General features: G+C 35.3%; 1 protein-coding gene across 1 annotated transcript in view; it reads right to left on the bottom strand.

The window, feature by feature from the left end:
• The window catches only part of ATRX (ATRX chromatin remodeler), a 281996-nt gene that overhangs the window by 171260 nt on the left and 91344 nt on the right, over positions 1 to 19392 (bottom strand). Inside the window, 3 exon segments of the mRNA XM_031660872.1 lie at positions 7284 to 7356; positions 12930 to 16000; positions 16346 to 16413. Coding sequence (XP_031516732.1) covers positions 7284 to 7356; positions 12930 to 16000; positions 16346 to 16413 — 3212 coding nt within the window.

The raw sequence follows: 19392 nt of genomic DNA, 5'->3' as shown, positions 1-19392 counted from the left end.
ATAATTCAAAATATTGAGTTACTTAAAATGCAATCAAGACAAGGACCTCTTGCACCAGGGAGCTTTTGAGCCATAATAAAAGCAATACAAAATATTAGAGCTAAAACGATGAACCTTAGAGTACAGCTTTGTCATTTTACAGATGATGAAACAGGCTTAGATATAGGAAATGACTCAGTCAAAGAAACAAAGCTAACTAGTGGCAAAGTCAGGAGTAGAACCTAAGATCCTAAATCCCAATCTGCTATTAATTTTACTGTGCCAGCACTATATCCTCTACTTGTTAACACTTGTACGCTAATGAGTGCCTGGGCAAATACAGATGATCCCTTTTTTTTAGACAGAGTCTTGTTCTGTCACCCAGGCTGGAGTGCAGTAGCGCGATCTCAACCTGGAGTGTGAGAGGCTCACTGCAACCTCCGTCTCACAGGTTCAAGCAATTCTCCTGCCTCAGCCTCCTGAGTACGTAGGACTATAGGTGCATGCTACCACACCCAGCTAATTTTTGTAGTTTTAGTAGAAACAGGCTTTCACCATGTTGACCAGGATGGTCTCAAACTCCTGACCTCAGGTGATCCACCCACCTCAGCCTCCCAAAGCGCTGGGATTATAGGCGTAAGCCACCGCACAGGCACCCATTTTAAAAAATATGTGTATTTCGCATATTTCCAATTTGTGTATTCAGAAATGCAAGAATTCAAGCTTTAATTTTTATTTTATTTTAGAGACAGTCTTGCTCTGTTGCCCAGGCTAGAATGAAGTGGCACAAACACAGATCCTTGTAACCTTGAACTCCTGGGCTAAAGCAATCATTCTGCCTTGGTATCCTGAGTAGCTGGAGCTACAGGTATGTGCCACCATGCCCAGCTAATTTTTTTTTTTTTTTTTTTTAGTAGAAACAGGGTCTCACCATGTTGCCCAGGCTGGTCTTAAACTCCTGGCTTCAAGTGATCCTCCCACCACAGCTTCCCAAAGCATTGGGATTGCAAGTGTGAGCCACTGCACCCAGTTTGATTTTTTAAAGACTAAAAAGGAGTTTTAAACATATTTAATCCAGTATGCACTCTAAAATGCACTGATAGGCCATCTGAGATACATTCTACAATTACCATTTTATCTTTTAAGAGGTTCTGAGAACAGGTTTGAAGAAAATTGCTGGAAAAAAAATATATTTTTAGAAGGCCAAAATACTGGGCATCCATAAACAAGGTGATAAAATTTGCTTAAAAATTTTTTGTGTACAATATCATAATAGAGTACTTAACTAACAGAATTCTATATAAGATAATAGGTTTAAATGCATGCACTTTAGAGGTACCTAAGTATATGTAGTACTAAAGCATCACACCATATTTTAAAGTTTGATATGTAAAATAATTCAAAGGAATATAGCCAAGGAATGTTAAATATTTTAGTAGGGTGTGAGGCTTTGTTTTAATAAATGTCATATATCTAAGGGATAGGAATTAAAAAACAAAACATGTGGCCGGGCACGATGGCTCGCGCCTGTAATCCCAACAATTTGGGAGGCCAAGGCAGGCGAATAACCTGAGGTCAGGAGTTTGAGACCAGCCTGGCCAACATGGCAAAACCCCGTCTCTACTAAAACTACAAAAATTAGCCGGGCGTGGTGGCAGGCACCTGTAGTCCCAGCTACTCAGGAGGCTGAGGCAAGAGAATCGCCTGAACCCAGGAGGCGAAGGTTGCAGTGAGCGGAGATTGTGCCACTGCACTCCAGTCTGGGTGACAGAGTGAGACTCTGTCTCAAAAAAAAAAAAAAAAAGTTATAGAATATGGAATTATTCAAAATTCATATTAGTATATATTTTAACTCAGGTTCAAAATTAGTATCAATATTAAGTTTTCTATTAAAAAATATGACTGGCCAGGAGTGGCAGCTCATGCCTATAATCCCAGCACTTTGGCAGGCTGAGGCGGGCAGATCACTTGAGGTCAGGAGTTCAAGACCAGCCTGGCCAACGTGGTGATATCTCGTCTCTACTAAAAATTCAAAAATTAGCCAGGTATGGTGGTGGGCACCTGTAATCCCAGCTACTCAGGAGGCTGGGGCAGGAGGATTGCTTGAAACAGGGAAGTGAAGGTTGCAGTAAGCCGAGATCATGCCACTGCACTCCAGCCTGGGTAACAGAGCGAGACTCTGTCTCAAAAAATATATATATATATTATATTTTTATATATATTATATAGATTACTTATAATATATATTATATATTATATATAAACATTATGTATATATAAAAAAATTAAGGCACAAGGATCTGTACCCCAAAATGGTGGAATTCATGAGGTTATAATGAAGTCGCCAAATAATCAAAACGCTAAACAATGGTTTGAAACTTTTTTTTAGTCACAAATCCTGCAATGTGGGTAGTTAATTAAAAGCAGCTCTGTATCCTTTTTGGTGAGGGTACCAGGAAAATTAATATCAAATGACTTTTTAAAAAAATCTTGGGAGTAGAATAAAAACTATGAAATTAAGAACCCACAGTTATTAATAATTCATACAGACTCTTATGTTTCAATAGGCCTGAATTACTACATGTGTATTCCCTCATTTTATACAAAAATTTAAACCAGTTTTAGAGGCATTTTAACAAGAAAAAACATATTCAAATTAATATGGGAAATTTGATCATATTAAATAACTAGTTCAATATTTTTATACTTGAAAAATGAAAACACAGAATTTACTCATCTCAATTTATTTTGAAATTTCAAAGTTAAAGACAAAGGATATTAAGTCAGAAAAATGAATCACTTTTGCTAACACTAGCAATCCAAATTCTCTCCTTTTTCTTTTTTCTTTTTTTCTTTTTTGAGGAAGACCTATTTCTTATTTTCTGGAAGTTCCAATATCACCAAAGAACAGAGAACAAGAAAGAAACACTGGTTATAATGTATAAATTTTGACCATAAAAGGACAAAGGTCACCACTACACATCATATGTCTTTCCTTACTTGGAATTCTAGTAGAAAAAAGAAAGCCAAAAACAACTACAGCCAGTTTAGATATGTACAAGTAGATCCTATCTACTGGCTGGACACCTGTGTTGTACTTAAATGACTTGCAATACTTACCTGCGCTATATAGACAAAGGAAATTGAAAAAAATTACCATAAAATTGCTAGATATTTAAATCCCTTACTCAAATGGAAAAACAAGTAAAATATTTAATTTAAAATGCCACCTTTGTCTTTCAAGTACAATAAAGGAGAATCAAAGAAGTTTTGCTAACGAAACAGAACTACCACAAAAAAAAATCAGGAAAAAAATAATTCCAAATTTAGCAAATTTGCATAGAAAATAGACAACATGTGTAGGAGAGAGACATTTGAAAAAGTGTTTAAAATGAAAGCAAAGTGAACATCAAATGATTAAGGGACTTGTGATATACCCATGCCATTAACTGTGCTGAAATCAAGTAAACAATCATTAAATATCTTCTTAGGCATAAATAACATCCAGAAATCATTAGTTTCCTCCAAAAATATGCTAGATTAACAGTATAGAGCCTTCATCAACAGAATACCCACACCAAGCCAGTAGGAAAAAAAAAATCATTAGCATATTTTCTAGTTTGAAATGCAAAATTATTATCAAATGATACAACAATAGTTAGTTGGAAATTTAAAATGCTATGGTCTTGTCCCAATATAATTAAATAGAACAATGGGGCAATTTTTTTTTTAGCAATCTCCACATCAAATTTAGCTTCTATGAAAAAAAAAGCATTCAGTCGCACCCACAGAGAAATTATGAGAAAAAATGTGGAGTATTACCAGACCCAATTAAGCACATTTCAACAATAAAATAAATGTGTTTGTTGGGGGAGCAGACATCCATGTAGAAATCTCAGCTCTTAGTCAAAGTTGTCAGGGAGAAAGAATGCTAATTTAGAAAAACCTAGCAATTTGGTCTCTTGCTCTCAAAAGTTCAACTGTAAATATTTTTCACATCCTGCAAAATAAACGAATAAAGAAATTTCAAAAGATAATTTTTTGGGGGATAAATGGTCTCTTCAGTGATTGTTCGGTATGCAGTCTCTAAAGACAAGCCTAGTTTAATGACCTCAAAACTAATACTGTTAACACTTGAACACACTACTATCTTATTACTTGAGGCTCATTCCCAGTACAGATATTAAATTAAAATATATGATATTATTAGAAAATGTTTGGTCAAAATATCCCCATTTATATTGAACATATAAAGGAATTATGATGTATTTTCAATGCCAGCCTAATTATTGAATTGAAATAAATTATATGAATGAATGTCTTTTCAAAGAAAGAACCAATTTAAAATCCAATTAACAAGTATTTGAAAGGCCAATGAAACCCTATCCTAATGGTACATTCAAATATATTACTTTAAAATTACGTGTATAAATTTGAAAACCTGACAACCTATTTGGTATTATTATTCTGCCATTGAAAAACCACATAAAGCCTAAGCTCTAAAAATTTGAAATAAAATTTCAGTTATATAAAATTCAAAATATATGATTAGTCTACTTTTTTTATCAAAAGCTAAACCAGAAACATAGAAGTGTTGATCAACCTATAATATTTTGTCCTTGTTCACTAAGTAAATGCAATTAAATAGTAATTAATTTACAGGTTAGACCACTCTGTCTCATAATAGTATACATTTACTTTCAAATATGAGTGATGCTACATAATAGTATGCTAAAACAGAAATTTATTCACATTTACTAAAATATTCAGGATATGACTAAGTTTTTTAAATGACCTCAAAAGCTATCATAGCTTTAAAACTGAAAAAGTAAATAGTTAAATCTATTGCAAAACTTTCACACAAATATATTTAAGTATGTATGTTAGGGGAATTAAAAGCATTTATGTCCTAAATTTCAAAATTTCAAAACTTCTTTGGCTACAAACTAGCCTATATATTGTAATAACAAATTACGTCAACTCTCATGATATAAAAAAGTAACATTATTAAAATTAAATGCTTGAACAAGAAAAAAGGTTTACAAAAATTTATTGCATCCAAATAGTTAACCATTTGCAATAATACACTATTTATCTCTTCATAAACACCAACACTGAAAATGTATTACAATACTGCTAAAAAGGCAAAGCATATAAGATTTATGCACAATTTATACACAATTGTGTACAAATTTACATACAATTACAATATGCTGTCTACCAAAATACAACCTACTAAAAAATTAGGAAGTTAGAAAAATAATTCTAAGACTTAATCGTGATCTGCAAATGAATTTTTTAAGTTGCTTAGTGCATATTCAACTATGCTTAAATATATAATCTATACTAAAATAGTGCAAGAAAGTATTTGTATCCCCATCATGACTACATAACCCATGGGTATTAGATCTTTCTTTGGTATAGTGAATATTAAACAAGTTAATGAATTGTATATTTTATGAAAACACATTAAACTGAGTATAGAGACACAGGCTCAAGATAAAATTCAGTTCTTCTCAAAAGTACTCAACAGGGTTGTATTTTTTAATCACAAATTTAAGATGGAATTAAAGATACTTTCCAATAAAATACTTGCCAGTTACAAAGAGATATGATCAGGTAACTTAAAAGTTGAAAATGATATTTATATTTTGACAAGCTCTAACACACACACACAAAAATTATACCTTAACAACACTCTTATTTGGTGGTTGAATATGAAATTAAAATAATCATTCACAGTTAAATTAAGATGCAGACTGTTTAAAACATTATTAGCCTTTGAATAACATCTGAGGCCTCATGATGTATAGAAAATCAAATAGTAGCAAATATAAATGAAGAAAAAGTAAAGTATCTTAAAAAAGAATAAAATTTTAAATGCTTTCAGTATCTGGCTGTGATGATGTAATATAAAACCCCTGATGAATAAATTGTATGCCCTTATTACTCCATTCTGGAACCTACCACCTATCCCACAAAATAAATGGATATACATTTTTAAATTTAAAAAAGTAGGCAAGCAGAATCTGAATCTTTGTTTCCACAATTAAGCTCTATTCAAAAGTGTAAAATAAAACTGTTCATTCACCTTAATAAAAACATTATTCTGTTAATTAGCAGAATGCTGACCTTTGCAACAGAGAAACCTAACAGCATCAGCAAGATATAAAAGAGTGAGACTAACAGCTGAACCCAGGGCATTTACTAACTCCATTCATTTCTTACAAAATTATGACATAAAATTACATGTGTATTTTTATGTTTTCTTAATGTTATAACTTACTATTAGGAATAAATGAATGGTTAATGTAGTGCTCTTTAATGAAATCATCTCAAATCTATCATGGATTTTTTGGTACAAGAATTAGAGAAAATTTCGCCCAACTTTTTCTTCTTAAATATAGTAAATTTTTGACAAAAAGTAAAGTCACTTGCCCATGATGACACAGACGGTTGTTAAAAATGTTAGAAATCAGATACCCTTATGCCCATTATTCCAAAATTCCATGCACTATACCACACTATCTTCTTGTTGAAGATTATGAGCATGGGGTATGCTATTGTCCAGAAAGTGTTTAAAAGTTATGTTGAAACCTTATAGCTATATTCTTTAATACCATTGTTTTCCTTATTCTTCACTATACTGATAGTGTCTTTTTTTTTTCTTCACCTAGCCACTCCTTACTTAAGTATATCTGTATAGGCTACACTGTTGATATTTAAACCTATTAAGTCTTACTAAAGTAAATGCTCTCATACCGTGTGTTTCTATTTTATTTGAAAACTGGTTTAACTCAGTCTAAATACCTTGTAAATTTACACTTATTTTGAAAGCAATTTCTTAATCTTAAATATCTGAGTAATCTCTCCTTTTGTTTACTCTCAACAGGCCTTAATAAATAGGACCACCATATTGGATGGCAATTAACAATAGTCAAATATAGAGGAGATGTCTGTTGTTACCAATTTATTGAGATATGATTTACTTTCATCAATAATCTGTCAAAATAAATTATTCCAAAAAAATTATCGCAGTTTACACAGAAACATAAAATTGACAGTTCTGTATTTATAACACACCCTATGCTAGGTGTGTAAATAATATTACTTTCTCTTAAGGTTTCTGAGTTTTAGCCCATTTTCTGGCCTTTCTTTCAAACTTGCAGGAAGACTGTGAGCGAGTCTTTCTAAGGCAGGCACTCCTGGTTTTTACAACCTGCTTGCTGTTCCGTTGCTGCTGTTTGTGCCCATGCCTAGGGTGTGTTATAATCTTTTTAAAGTCCTTACAGATGGAATCATACCTATTCTCAGGATCATTGTCGTCATCATCATCATCCACTGTGACAGGCACTGATTTAGATAAGGCTTCATCTCCTTGAGGGAAAAAAGTGTACTTAAAATTAGCTTTAAATAAGCTATATAATTAAAACCATGTAAAATAAAACTGAAAGCCAAAAACTTTAAAGCAAACTAAGTGGGGTCTAAACTCTGGACTCCAAAATATGAGTAAAAAGCATTCTTATAGAAAACATAACCGAGTATTTGTGAAGTGCCAGCAGTAAAATGATAAGTAGCTGGCCCTTATATATTTCAGAGTTCCTTCCCAGGGCACAATGCTTTTAAAGTCCACCCTTCTCAGTAACAATTCTATATCAACAGTCATCATATTAGCACAAGTTTCTTGCCGCAATAACCTTTGTACTGATCCATTTTAATTTTGACATTAACAGGTGCCGTAACTTCGAGGAATAGCAAAACCGGTATTAATGTTTTGGTAGTAGCAAGTAATTTTAAAATGCAGTTGAATGTGTATGGTATTCGTGATCTGAGTTACCCAGTGATACAGTTCAGTACAGTAAAACTTATTTTCTTATAAAAAGCTACATTTCTATCTTCTGATTAAAAATCTAAAGAGGGCCAGGCAAGGTGGCTCATGCCTGTAATCCCAGCACCTTGGGAAGCCGAGGCAGGTGGATCACCTGAGGTCAGGAGTTCCAGATCAGCCTGGCCAACATGGCGAAATCCCGTCTCTACTAAAAACACAAAAATTAACCAGGCATGGTGGCGTACACCCGTAATCCCAGCTACCAGGGAGAAAGAGGCAGAAGAATCACCTGAACCCGGGAGGCGGAGATTGCAGTAAGCCGAGATTGCACCACTGCACTCCAGCCTGGGCAACAGAGTAAGACTCTATCACAAAAAAAAAACAAAAAAAAAAAAAAAATCTAAAGAGGTTAAGATTTGGGCATTTCATTCTACATAAATTTTACTTAAAAAGAAAAACAAACTGAAATATCAAACTGTAGGTTAATATTATGCATGCTTAAGTATTTCAGGAGAAGTATGCTGATGTGTACCATTTAATTTGAAATGCATCAAAGATTTTACGGGTATTATACTAAGTGAAAAAAGCCAATCTCAAAAGGTTATATACTTCATGATTCCATTTCAAAATAGCAAAATTACAGTGATGAAGAACAGATTACTAGTTGCCAGATGTCAGGAATGGAGGTAAGGACAGCAGTATCATTAGGGAGCCTTGTGATAATGCAACTGGTTTGATATCTTAGTTGTGGTGGTGATTATACAAAGATACACATGGGGTACAACTGCATTGAACTATACTTGCACACACACAAATGAGTGCATGTGAAACTGGTGAAATCTGAATAAATCTTCAGTTTTCTGGTTTTGACACTGTACTACAGTTACAAGATGTTACCCTTGAGGGAAACTAAGTGAAGTGTATCTGAGACCTCCCTGTATTTCTTATTTTTTTACAAATTCTTGTGGATTTATAATTATGCAAAATGAAAAGCTAAAAAGGCAAAAAAAAATACACTGATGGATAGACAGAAGGATATATAGATAAGTTATCAAAAAAATACAGTATAATATTAATGGTAGATGCTTTGATGTATACTTCAATGTTTTTCACAATAAAATGTTGAAGAGAAGTGGAGGAAAAAAAATCTATAAAGAAAACAGACACCTACAGGCTCAGGATAGAAATACACTAAATAAGGCCAGGCATGGTGGCTGAAGCCTGTAATGCCAGCACTTTGGGAGGCTGAGGCGGGCAGATCACTTGAGGTCAGGAGTTCGAGGCCAGCCTGGCCAATATGGAGAAACCTCGTCTCTACTAAAAATACAAAACTTAGCCGGTGTGGTGGCATGTGCCTGTAATCTCAGCTACTCGGGAGCCTGAGGCACGAGAATTGCTTGAACCCAGAAGGCGGAGGTTGCAGTGAGCAGGGGTTGTAGTGAGTCAAGATTGTGCCACTGAACTCCAGCCTGGGTGACAGAGTGAGACTTCAACTCAAAAAAAAAAAAAAAAAAAAAAAAGAGAGAGAGAGAAGAGATTTCATAATATCCCAGCAAACTCACAATAAATATCTCATCCAAACAGACCAATCTTCAAACGAAATATAATTAGCACTGTCACTCCCTCTTTACTACACCTTTCAAAATCTGACCTATCCTTTGAGGTTCAAATGCCAACTGTTCTTCTACGTATTTCCCCAAATATTTAAATATCTCACTTGCTATTTATCGTGTAGCCCCATTATAGATTGTCGTTGTTTTTGTTTTGAGACGGAGTCTCACTCTGTTGCCCAGGCTGAAGTGCAGTGGCATGATCGCGGCTCACTGCACTCTCCATCTCCTGGGTTCAAGCGATTCTCCTGCTTCAGCCTCCCAAGTAGCTGGGATTACAGGTGTGTGCCACCACACGCGGCTAATTTTTTTGTATTTTTAGTAGAGATGGGGTTTCACCATGTTGGCCAGACTGGTTTCGAACTACTGACCTCAGATGATCCGCCCACCTTGGCCTCCCAAAGTGCTGGGATTACAGGCCCCAATCTAGTTTTATATCTTTCTTCTATTACCTTTTTTAATGATTTTTCTATGTCTGTCTTGCATTAAACTGCAATCTCCTAGGACCATGTTCTTCATCTTGGTTATTCATGCTATTACCAAGCCCCAATTTCTAGGAAAATACTGTAGCTGTAATATGATACCCAAATACTGCAAATAAACTGGAATCCTCTAAACTCAATAGGGGGCAGGGTTTTTGTTTTAACCTTCTAAAACTGTGACCTAAAATTAAGTTAGACAGAGGAGTACATAAATTCAGCATGCTTATATAAGCATGTAAGTAAATTCTGAAGGAATATCGTAACATTGGCTCACACACAAACTTATCTTTAAAAACAGAACTTTTTACACAGTGCTTATTTTCAAGGCACTCATACTCTATTCTACTTGTTTCTATTGACAAGGCCCCATTTTTGACAGGTTAAATTCCCTAACAAATTTATCTTCTTTCTTATTTCATCCCAAATAATCAGCTTAGCCCCCAAAAATATGCAGGGTAAAGAAAATCTCAACAAGGCATATTTCACCAAGGAGTTGAAGGATTGGCATTTGCTGAAGTAACAGATTCTCAAAGTTTCTCTTGATACACACCTCAGGAAGTTTACCTCCCCATCAGCCTATTTGTCCTTCAGATCAAAGTTAAATAAATCAAAATGGAACACAGTGATCTAGATCAGTGCTGAGATAAGTAATTATCAGGAGATGCATCAATTGAGTATTTGCCATATATCACCATCCCTTCTTAAGGCCTAATGAATGCATATTAATTATTACACCAAAAATTAATAATTCTCAACATGAGAGGTGTGTAATACTTTCATAGGTATCAATAAATCAAGTGAGGCCGGGCGCGGTGGCTCAAGCCTGTAATCCCAGCACTTTGGGAGGCCGAGACGGGTGGATCACGAGGTCAGGAGATCGAGACCATCCTGGCTAACACGGTGAAACCCTGTCTCTACTAAAAAATACAAAAAACTAGCCGGGCGAGGTGGCAGGCGCCTGTAGTCCCAGCTACTCGGGAGGCTGAGGCAGGAGAATGGCGTGAACCCGGGAGGCGGAGCTTGTAGTGAGCTGAGATCCGGCCACTGCACTCCAGCCTGGGCGACAGAGCGAGACTCCGTCACAAAAAAAAATAAATAAATAAAATAAATCAAGTGAGATCTTGAGAAAGAAAAGTAGTAAAATACTTGAAATCAAACATATTGATTTCACCAGTGAAACTGTTTAATCACAGAAACCAATTTTCCAAAGTTTAAAATTAGCCATACTAAGAAAAAAAGAGAGAAGATCCAAATAAATAAAACCAGAAATAAAATTAGTTGTGACATATAATTTTTAATGGATTTTTAACTAAATTTTTAAACACCATTTATTATTCTTAAACTCTAATCCTTAATAAGGATTTTCACAGCTAACCTAACAACTAAAACATTGATTTGACATCAAAGTAACTATTAGATTCTGTATTTTTAATATAAGTCCATAATCCCTTATACATAATTTTGAAATCTAAAACACTCTCAAAACGGAAAGTTTCTGTAAGAGGGTACCAAAGACAATCTGGCAGCAAAACCTGTTCTAAACTGCTTATTCACATGAAGAAAACATGTGAATCTTCAAATGTTTTGCTGCAGAAATACTGTGTTTGATTATCTGGTGTTGCATCAGGCACCACTGGGGCTTTTATAAAATATATAGTAACTACTCTCTATTATTTTTCTAAAAGACAAAAAGTTGTAAATTCTGAAACACAGTAGACCCCAAGAATTTCAGGTAAGAAACTGTGAACTTGAATTACAATAGCCATACAAACAGAGCTCCATCTAGTCATCCGATACAGCAGAGCATTCAACTGAAGCACACACCATGCATATCACATGTGGTTTTCAAGTGAAGTCATAAGTACTCCATAAAAGAAATGAAAAGTTTTATTAAAAAAACAAGATTTTGCTGGGCACAGTAGCTCATGCCTGTAATTCCAACACTTTGGAAGGCCAAGGTGGAAGGATTGCTTGATGCCAGGAGTTCAAGACCAGCCTGGGTAACATAGCAAGACTTCATCTCTACAAAATTAAAAATTTAAATTTAAAAAATAGCCAAGATTCAAATTAATTCCATTAAAATCCAATTGGGATAAACTGAAAACTGTAACATAAGAACTGAAAGGAAAAATTTTTTAATTCTACCTATGTTGGAAATACAATTTTATGTAAAATCCACTTCATAAAAATTTTTAAATAAATTCTGAGTATCCATAGTTAACTGACAGGTCTTATTGACTAAAAAAAAAAGACAAATGACCAATACACATTTATTATACAATTGATTTTTAAAGTAACTTTAATAATAAAAACCTCTTTTTAAAATTATTTTTCATAAATTTTTAAAGATTAATTTTAATTAATTCCTAAGAATATTTTTATTCACCAGCTGACCCAAACTTTAATGTTCCTAGTACTCTACCTCATCAGGGTAGGCTAATCCAACTAATGTTTGGATTTTCTTCCTTCCTTTATTTTGACAGTGTTTTTAAAAGAAAAACGTCTGTTCATGTCATTAGAAACTAGTTAATAAGCACCAACAAAGGGTTTTAATTAGGTAAATTAAAAATAATTAAAGGGAATTTCATAAGACACAAAGTTATCTGTTCAAACTTAAAAAGCCATATGCATGGCAGTTAAAATTTTGACACACCATGTCATACCAGTACCAAGGATTCACTTCCATTATATAAATAAATAGCTACTGAACCACTGGTACCAATCGCTTTTCCTTCATAAACTACTGCTCATTACTCTAGAGAAAAGCACTAAATATTGATAAAGAAATTTTGTCATTTACTCAACAAATTTGGGATCCCTGATACTGAATACTAGCGATGTTCAAAATATCTTCCAATGGCAGTAGAAAAATAAATGGGGAAATGTTTTTTTTAATAAACTCCTAAATAATTTTAAGTGGTATTCTCCTTAGTAACCCTAAATTTGATTAGCTTCAGGGAAAATTAAACAATGTAGTAATTCAAGAGGGGGAAAGTACAAATTATGAATTTTTTATTTATTTTTGCATACCTGAAGATTGGCAAAATCCAGTATGTGAAGACAGCACTAAATTTTCAGTCACGGGCTTAATTTTCTGTTCATCACTGCTTCCCTCGCCTATAGAATTCTGATCATCATCTTCTATATCAGAAGATGAGGATGTAATGTCGGCTTGCTTCCTTTTAGTGCTTGTTCTCAGGGAGTTTCTCTTTTTCTCCTTGACAATGACTGCCTTCTTTTTAGATGAAGTTCTTTGCTTCTTCTTTTTATTATCTTCAGAACTTTCCTCAGCATCAGATGATGATGAGCCACTTTGTATTTCCTTAGTATTTCTCTTTGAACTTAAATTTCTTCTTTCCCTCAATTCTATTCTTTTCAATCTCTTATCAGAAGAGTTACAACCATCTTCTTTCATGGAATATTTCTCAGTATCAGATGATGAACAATCTTGTCTCTTCCTTGAACTCTTTCCAAGCAACTTGCACCTTTTCTTCTCTCTACCATATGCTCCATTCTTACTCTTTTTATCCTCTGAAGAGTCACAACTATCTCCTTTCCCTGTTGATTTCTCAGCATAATCAGATAATTCATCCTTCTTTTTAGAAGTTTTCTCTCTTATTTTTTTACTTTTCTTTTCTCCATCAGTTGTTTCATTCTTATTTTGTTTTATGCCCTTAGGAAAATGACAAATTTCTTCTCGCTCAGGTAACTTCTCAGTGCCATCAGATGAAGATTCGTACTGTTGTTCCATTTTAATTACTTTTTTCTTAAAGTCTGAAATTTCCTTTTTTTCTTCAGCTCCCTTTTTGCTCTGCTTTTTATCATCTTCAGAAGTTTCATCACTCTGGTCTTTCTTTAGGAATTTCTCAGCAATATCAGATAAGCCATCCTGTACTTTTTTACATGTTTTGGTTTTGAGATGCTTGCTCTTTTCTTTAGTTTCAGCAACTTTTCTGACATCCAAAGAAGTAAAACTCTCCTCTTTCCCAGAAAGCTTACTGACAACATCAGAGGAAGCACTTGCTTGCTGCTTCTTAGGAAGTCGATCTCTTAATTCCATGATGGTCGTGTCTTTATCAACTGTGCCTTCTGCTGAAGAGAAATTCTCTCTGTCTTGTTTCCTTTCAGCATCATCAGACGATCCTTCTTGCGAGGTCTTCAAACCTTTGTGCCCTTGATTATCCATTCCTTTTTTGCTGTGTTTTTCATCTTCGGAAGAGTCAAAATCCTTTGTATTTGGAATTCTTTTTTTGGTGGTTCTGGCAGCACCAATTTTACTCATGCTCTTTATCTCTTTTTCTAATTCTGAGTCATAATTAGAAGACTCAGACTGGGTTTGTCGTTTCTTTTTAGAAATTATAGCGCTCTTAGCTGATTTGCCTTTTTTAGTATCAAAATCTGAGCCAGATGTAGAACTTTTTCGTTTCCTTTTTCCTTTATCATCTTTCCCTGCCTGAGTCTTTAAATCATACAAAGTCTTATGGTTTGTATGGATTTCATTAACATCAGTATCTGAAGAAGAACTGTGACTCATCCTGCTTACCTCTTTCAGGATTGCTAGCATTTCATCAGAATCTGAATTTTGATCCACAGTCTCTGATTGCTTAGATTTTGGCAATTTATTAGGTTTAGGATTATCTATAGCACTGTCAGAAGAATTCCGCTTATCCTTTTTTCTCACTGGAATGGGTAGTTTTTGTTTCTCCTTAACTGTTTCATTACATTCTTCATCTGAATTAGATGTTACAGGGTTGGTTTCTGTCTGTCGCCTCAAGGGTGTGGTCTTTACACGTGGGGATCTTCGAAGATCAGATTCCTCTAAAAGTAATGAAACTTCATTTTCAACCAAATGCTCATTATCACTGTTTTCCTGTCCAAGTCCACATTTCTCTAACTTGGGGTTCAGACCACAACTTTTATAGCCATCTTTATCTTGTGGAACTTCCTGACAATCAGCACCTTTAATTGGGGAATTAGAAAGGGAAACAGGGGTGAGTTTAACATATAATTCTTTTGTTACTTTAGCTGTAGTTTTTGATTTAATACCTCCTCTGTTGTCTTTTGAAGAAATATTTAATTTTACAGATGCACTCTCCAGTTCTTGTTCAGTTCCACTGCTGCCATCCCCTTGATGATCAGCTGAACTCTGAACTTCCATTGCAGTCTCAAGATTCTCAAAAATGTCTTCTGGAACTGAGGAAGGAACAGACACAATATCCATGTCTAAGTCTTCCGAAGTGTTGGCAGGTTCATACTGAGGTTCTTCTTTTCTATCAGATTTCTTATGTTCACCACCGGTACTTTTATTTGCTCTTTGTTCCTCTGTTGGAACATTTTGATCCATGTGCTCACTATCTACCTGTTTTCTTGAAAGTTTAGCTTCTGACTTTGAAATATCCTTCCTTTCCAAAGCACAAGGTTTTTCTCCTTTTCGTGCTTTTGTTTCAAACTTAGCATCTATGACTTTATGCTCTTTGGTATTTTTCTCTTTATTTACAGCATCCAACGCTCGAAACTCTGAATTTAAGTCTTCTTCCAATGCAAGATGAGCCTTCTTGATATCAGCCAACACAGACTTAAAAGCTTTGAGCTGACGTAATTTTGTAGCAGAACTGATTTCTGAATTATCTGTTGCCTGCTTTAAAAATTTAACATAACTGGAGTTCATGTTGGCTGTGGTCTCGATCAGTTTTTTTGCCTTCTTAATCATTTCTTTGGGCACAATTAGTGCGGAATAAGAGTAGGTTACAGAGCCAGAACAGGAATCATCTAATTTCTTTTCTTCTCCATTACAATTTGAACTAGTCTTCTTTGGAGAAAATCTGGATGTATGTTCATATACTTTATTACTCTTTTCACTGTCAACTTTTATCTTCTTCTTATTTTGCTGCAACAACTGTTCCAAATTCTCAAATACGCTGTTACAGGCAGTGACCAAGTCCAACAAAGGCTCTGGGTGACAAATGTAGCAATACCATTGGTTGTTTTCATCCATTATTGTGGACAACTCCTTTCGACCAAGGTTGCGCAGAATGCATTTCTTGCAGAAAGCATTATGGCAAAAGTCACAACAAATCAAGTTTCCACCTTCTGCACACCATCTGAAATGTTTTAAAGATTAAAACATTATTCCTTTCTTTCAGGAAACTGAAAAGATAGGTAAAAAAATAAAAATAAACACTATTCCCAACAAAACTCATTTTAATCTCTTTGTTATAATGCGATTTAAATTTTACTCCAAGTAATTTTAGTAGTAATTTATGTCATCTGCTTATTCTTTACTAGAAACTTAAACTAGACATAAACCTAGGGTTTGATAGAAAATAACAACCTTTCACTAAAGACATCAACGATGATACTATGAAAGACAAACCTCATAAAAGATTATGTAACAATTCCTCCCAAAAGTAGGAAACACTGAATGTTAGCTCATCTATATTACCTACCTACATTGTTCATCCATTCCATCTGAGTCACGGCTAATATCATCACTCATGTAATACTTAAAGCAATTCTATTAAAAGAAAAGAGGAAGGGGAAATTTAATTCAAAATTGATAGCATTCATAAAGGACAAAAACTTTACTTTTTTAAGTAATTAAAAACACTGGGGAAAATCTCCAGAACACTGGTATGGGCAAAGATTTATTGAGCAATATCACACAAGTTCAGGCAACCAAAGCGAAAATTGGCAAATGAGATCACATCAAGTTAAAACGCTTCTGCACAGCAAGGATACAATCAACAAAATGAAAAGACAACCCACAGAATGGGAGAACATTTTGCAAAGTGCCCATCTGACAATGGATTAATAACCACAATATATAAAGAGCTCCAACAATTCTATAGGAAAAAAAATCAAATAATCCAATCAAAAAATAGGCAAAAGATTAGACTGGACATTTCTCCAAAGAAGACATACAAATGACAAATAGACATATGAAAAGCTGCTCACCATCACTGATTATCAGAGAAATGTTCATCAAAACTATAATAAGATATCATCTCACCCCAGTTTAAATGGCTTATATCCAAAAGACAGGCAATAACAAATGCTGGCAAGGATGTGGAGAAAAAGGAACCCTTGTGTACTGTTGGTAGGAATGTAAATGAATACAATCACTATAGAAAACAGTTTGGAGTTTCCTCAAAAAAACTAAAAGTTGAGATACCCAGCAATCCACCTGCTGGGTATATACACAAAAGAAAAGAAATGAGTTTATCAAAGAGATACTGGCACTCCTATGATTGTTGGGCCACTGTTTACAATAGCAAAGATCTGGAAGCAACCTAAGTGCCCATCAACAGATAAATAAATAAATAAATAAAATGCGATACATATACACAATGGAGTACTATTCAGTCATAAGAAAGAATGAGATCCCGTCATTTGCAACAACATGGATGGAACTGGAGATCATTATATTAAGTGAAATAAGCCAGGCACAGAAAGACAAACATTGCATGTTGTCACTTATAAGTGGGATCTAAAACTCAAAACAAATGAACTCATGGATGAACTAATGAAGGATGTCACGAAGGATGGTTACAAGAAGCTGGGAAAGGTAGTGAGGGGATAGGGAGGAGGTGGGGATGGTCAACGGGTACAAAAAAATACAAAGAATAAGACTTACTATTTAATAGCACAATAGGGTGACTACAGTCAATAGCAACTTAATTGTACATTTTTAAATAACTTAAAGAATATAATTAGATTGCTTGTAACTCAAAGGATAAATGCTTGAGGGGACAGATACCCCATTTTCCACGATGCACTTATTTTACATCACATGCCTGTATTAAAACATCTCATGTATGCCATAAATATATACACCTACCAAGAACCCACAAAAATTTTAAAAATAAAAACAATTAAAAAAAAAAAAAAGGAGTATGTGTGCATGTTTCAGAGACTCAAAGCAAAAACACTGTACTACCCCAGCCAGGCACAGTAGCCCATGCCTATAATCCCAGCACTTTGGGAGGACGAGGAGGGTGGATCACCTGAGGTCAGGAGTTCAAGACCAGTCTGGCCAACATGGCGAAACCCAGTCTCTACTAAAAATACAAAAATTAGCCAGGCATGGTGGCAAACGCCTGCAATCCCAGCTATTCTAAAGGTTGGGGCAGGAGACTCACTTAAACCCAGAGGCAGAGGTTACAGTAAGCCAAGATCACGTCATTGCACTCCAGCCTGGGCAACAGAATAAAACTCAAAAAAAACAAACAAACAAACAAAAAAAAACCCAAAAACAAACAAACAAACAAACAAAAACACTGCTACCCACTATCCAATGTCTGTATTGTACAGACATCTAACTATCTCAAGTCTCAAGAATTAATGCCGGCCGGGCGCGGTGGCTCAAGCCTGTAATCCCAGCACTTTGGGAGGCCGAGACGGGCGGATCACGAGGTCAGGAGATCGAGACCATCCTGGCTAACACGGTGAAACCCCGTCTCTACTAAAATATACAAAAAACTAGCCGGGCGCGGTGGCGGGCGCCTGTAGTCCCAGCTACTCGGGAGGCTGAGGCAGGAGAATGGCGTGAACCCGGGAGGCGGAGCTTGCAGTGAGCTGAGATCCGGCCACTGCACTCCAGCCTGGGCGGCAGAGCGAGACTCCGTCTCAAAAAAAAAAAAAAAAAAAAAAAAGAATTAATGCCTTGAAATAGATTTCCATACACTCAAGTACCACTATTCCTTATTTAAAAGTTTATAAAAGATTTTTGGCTGGGTGCGGTGGCTCATGCCTGTAATCCCAGCACTTTGGGAGGCTGAGGTGGGTGGATCACTTGAGGTCAGGACTTCAAGACCAGCCTGGCCAACAGGGTAAAACCCCGTCCCTACTAAAAATACAAAAATTAGCCAGGTGTGGTAGCGGGCACCTGTAATCCCAGCTACTCGGGAGGCTGAGGCAGGAGAATCGCTTGACCCAGAAGGTGGATGCTGCCGTGAGCCAAGATTGTGCCACCGCACTCCAGCCTGGGTAACAGGGCAAGACTCCATCTCAAAAACAAACCAAAAAAACAAAGTTTATAAAAGATTTTAGTAAAGCTAATTTCTGGTCTCATACAACTAGCTACTAAAGCTCTACATAAAAATGTATTAGATGTGGGTACTTAGCAATTTTAACAGCCACCATATACAAACAGCTACTATACATACAGCAAAAGAATTAATCTATATTATCTCTAAATATCAAATACCTACCATGCAAGGTAGGACGTATTATGAGGCTAACTTTCATTAATACGTAAATAAATCTAAAGTCATACAACTAGTAAGAGGCAAAGCTGTTATTCAAATCCAAGTTTGACTGACTTCAAAGTCTTTCCAGTGGGACTGCAGAAAGGGAAAAGGTGCTCACTGATACAAACTACAGATGAGTGAAATGGCCTAGGCTCAACAGACTGGTTCTTGAAAAAAGACAATCATATAGGTAAGAAAACAGAAAGGCAAATATATGTCACAAATCCAGCAATATTAGATTCTAC

The sequence above is a fragment of the Papio anubis genome, chromosome X (assembly GCF_008728515.1).
Source record: "Papio anubis isolate 15944 chromosome X, Panubis1.0, whole genome shotgun sequence".
NCBI lineage: Eukaryota > Metazoa > Chordata > Mammalia > Primates > Cercopithecidae > Papio > Papio anubis.
Note: the sequence above shows the minus strand (reverse complement) of the source record. Positions and strands in the feature narration are given on the sequence as shown.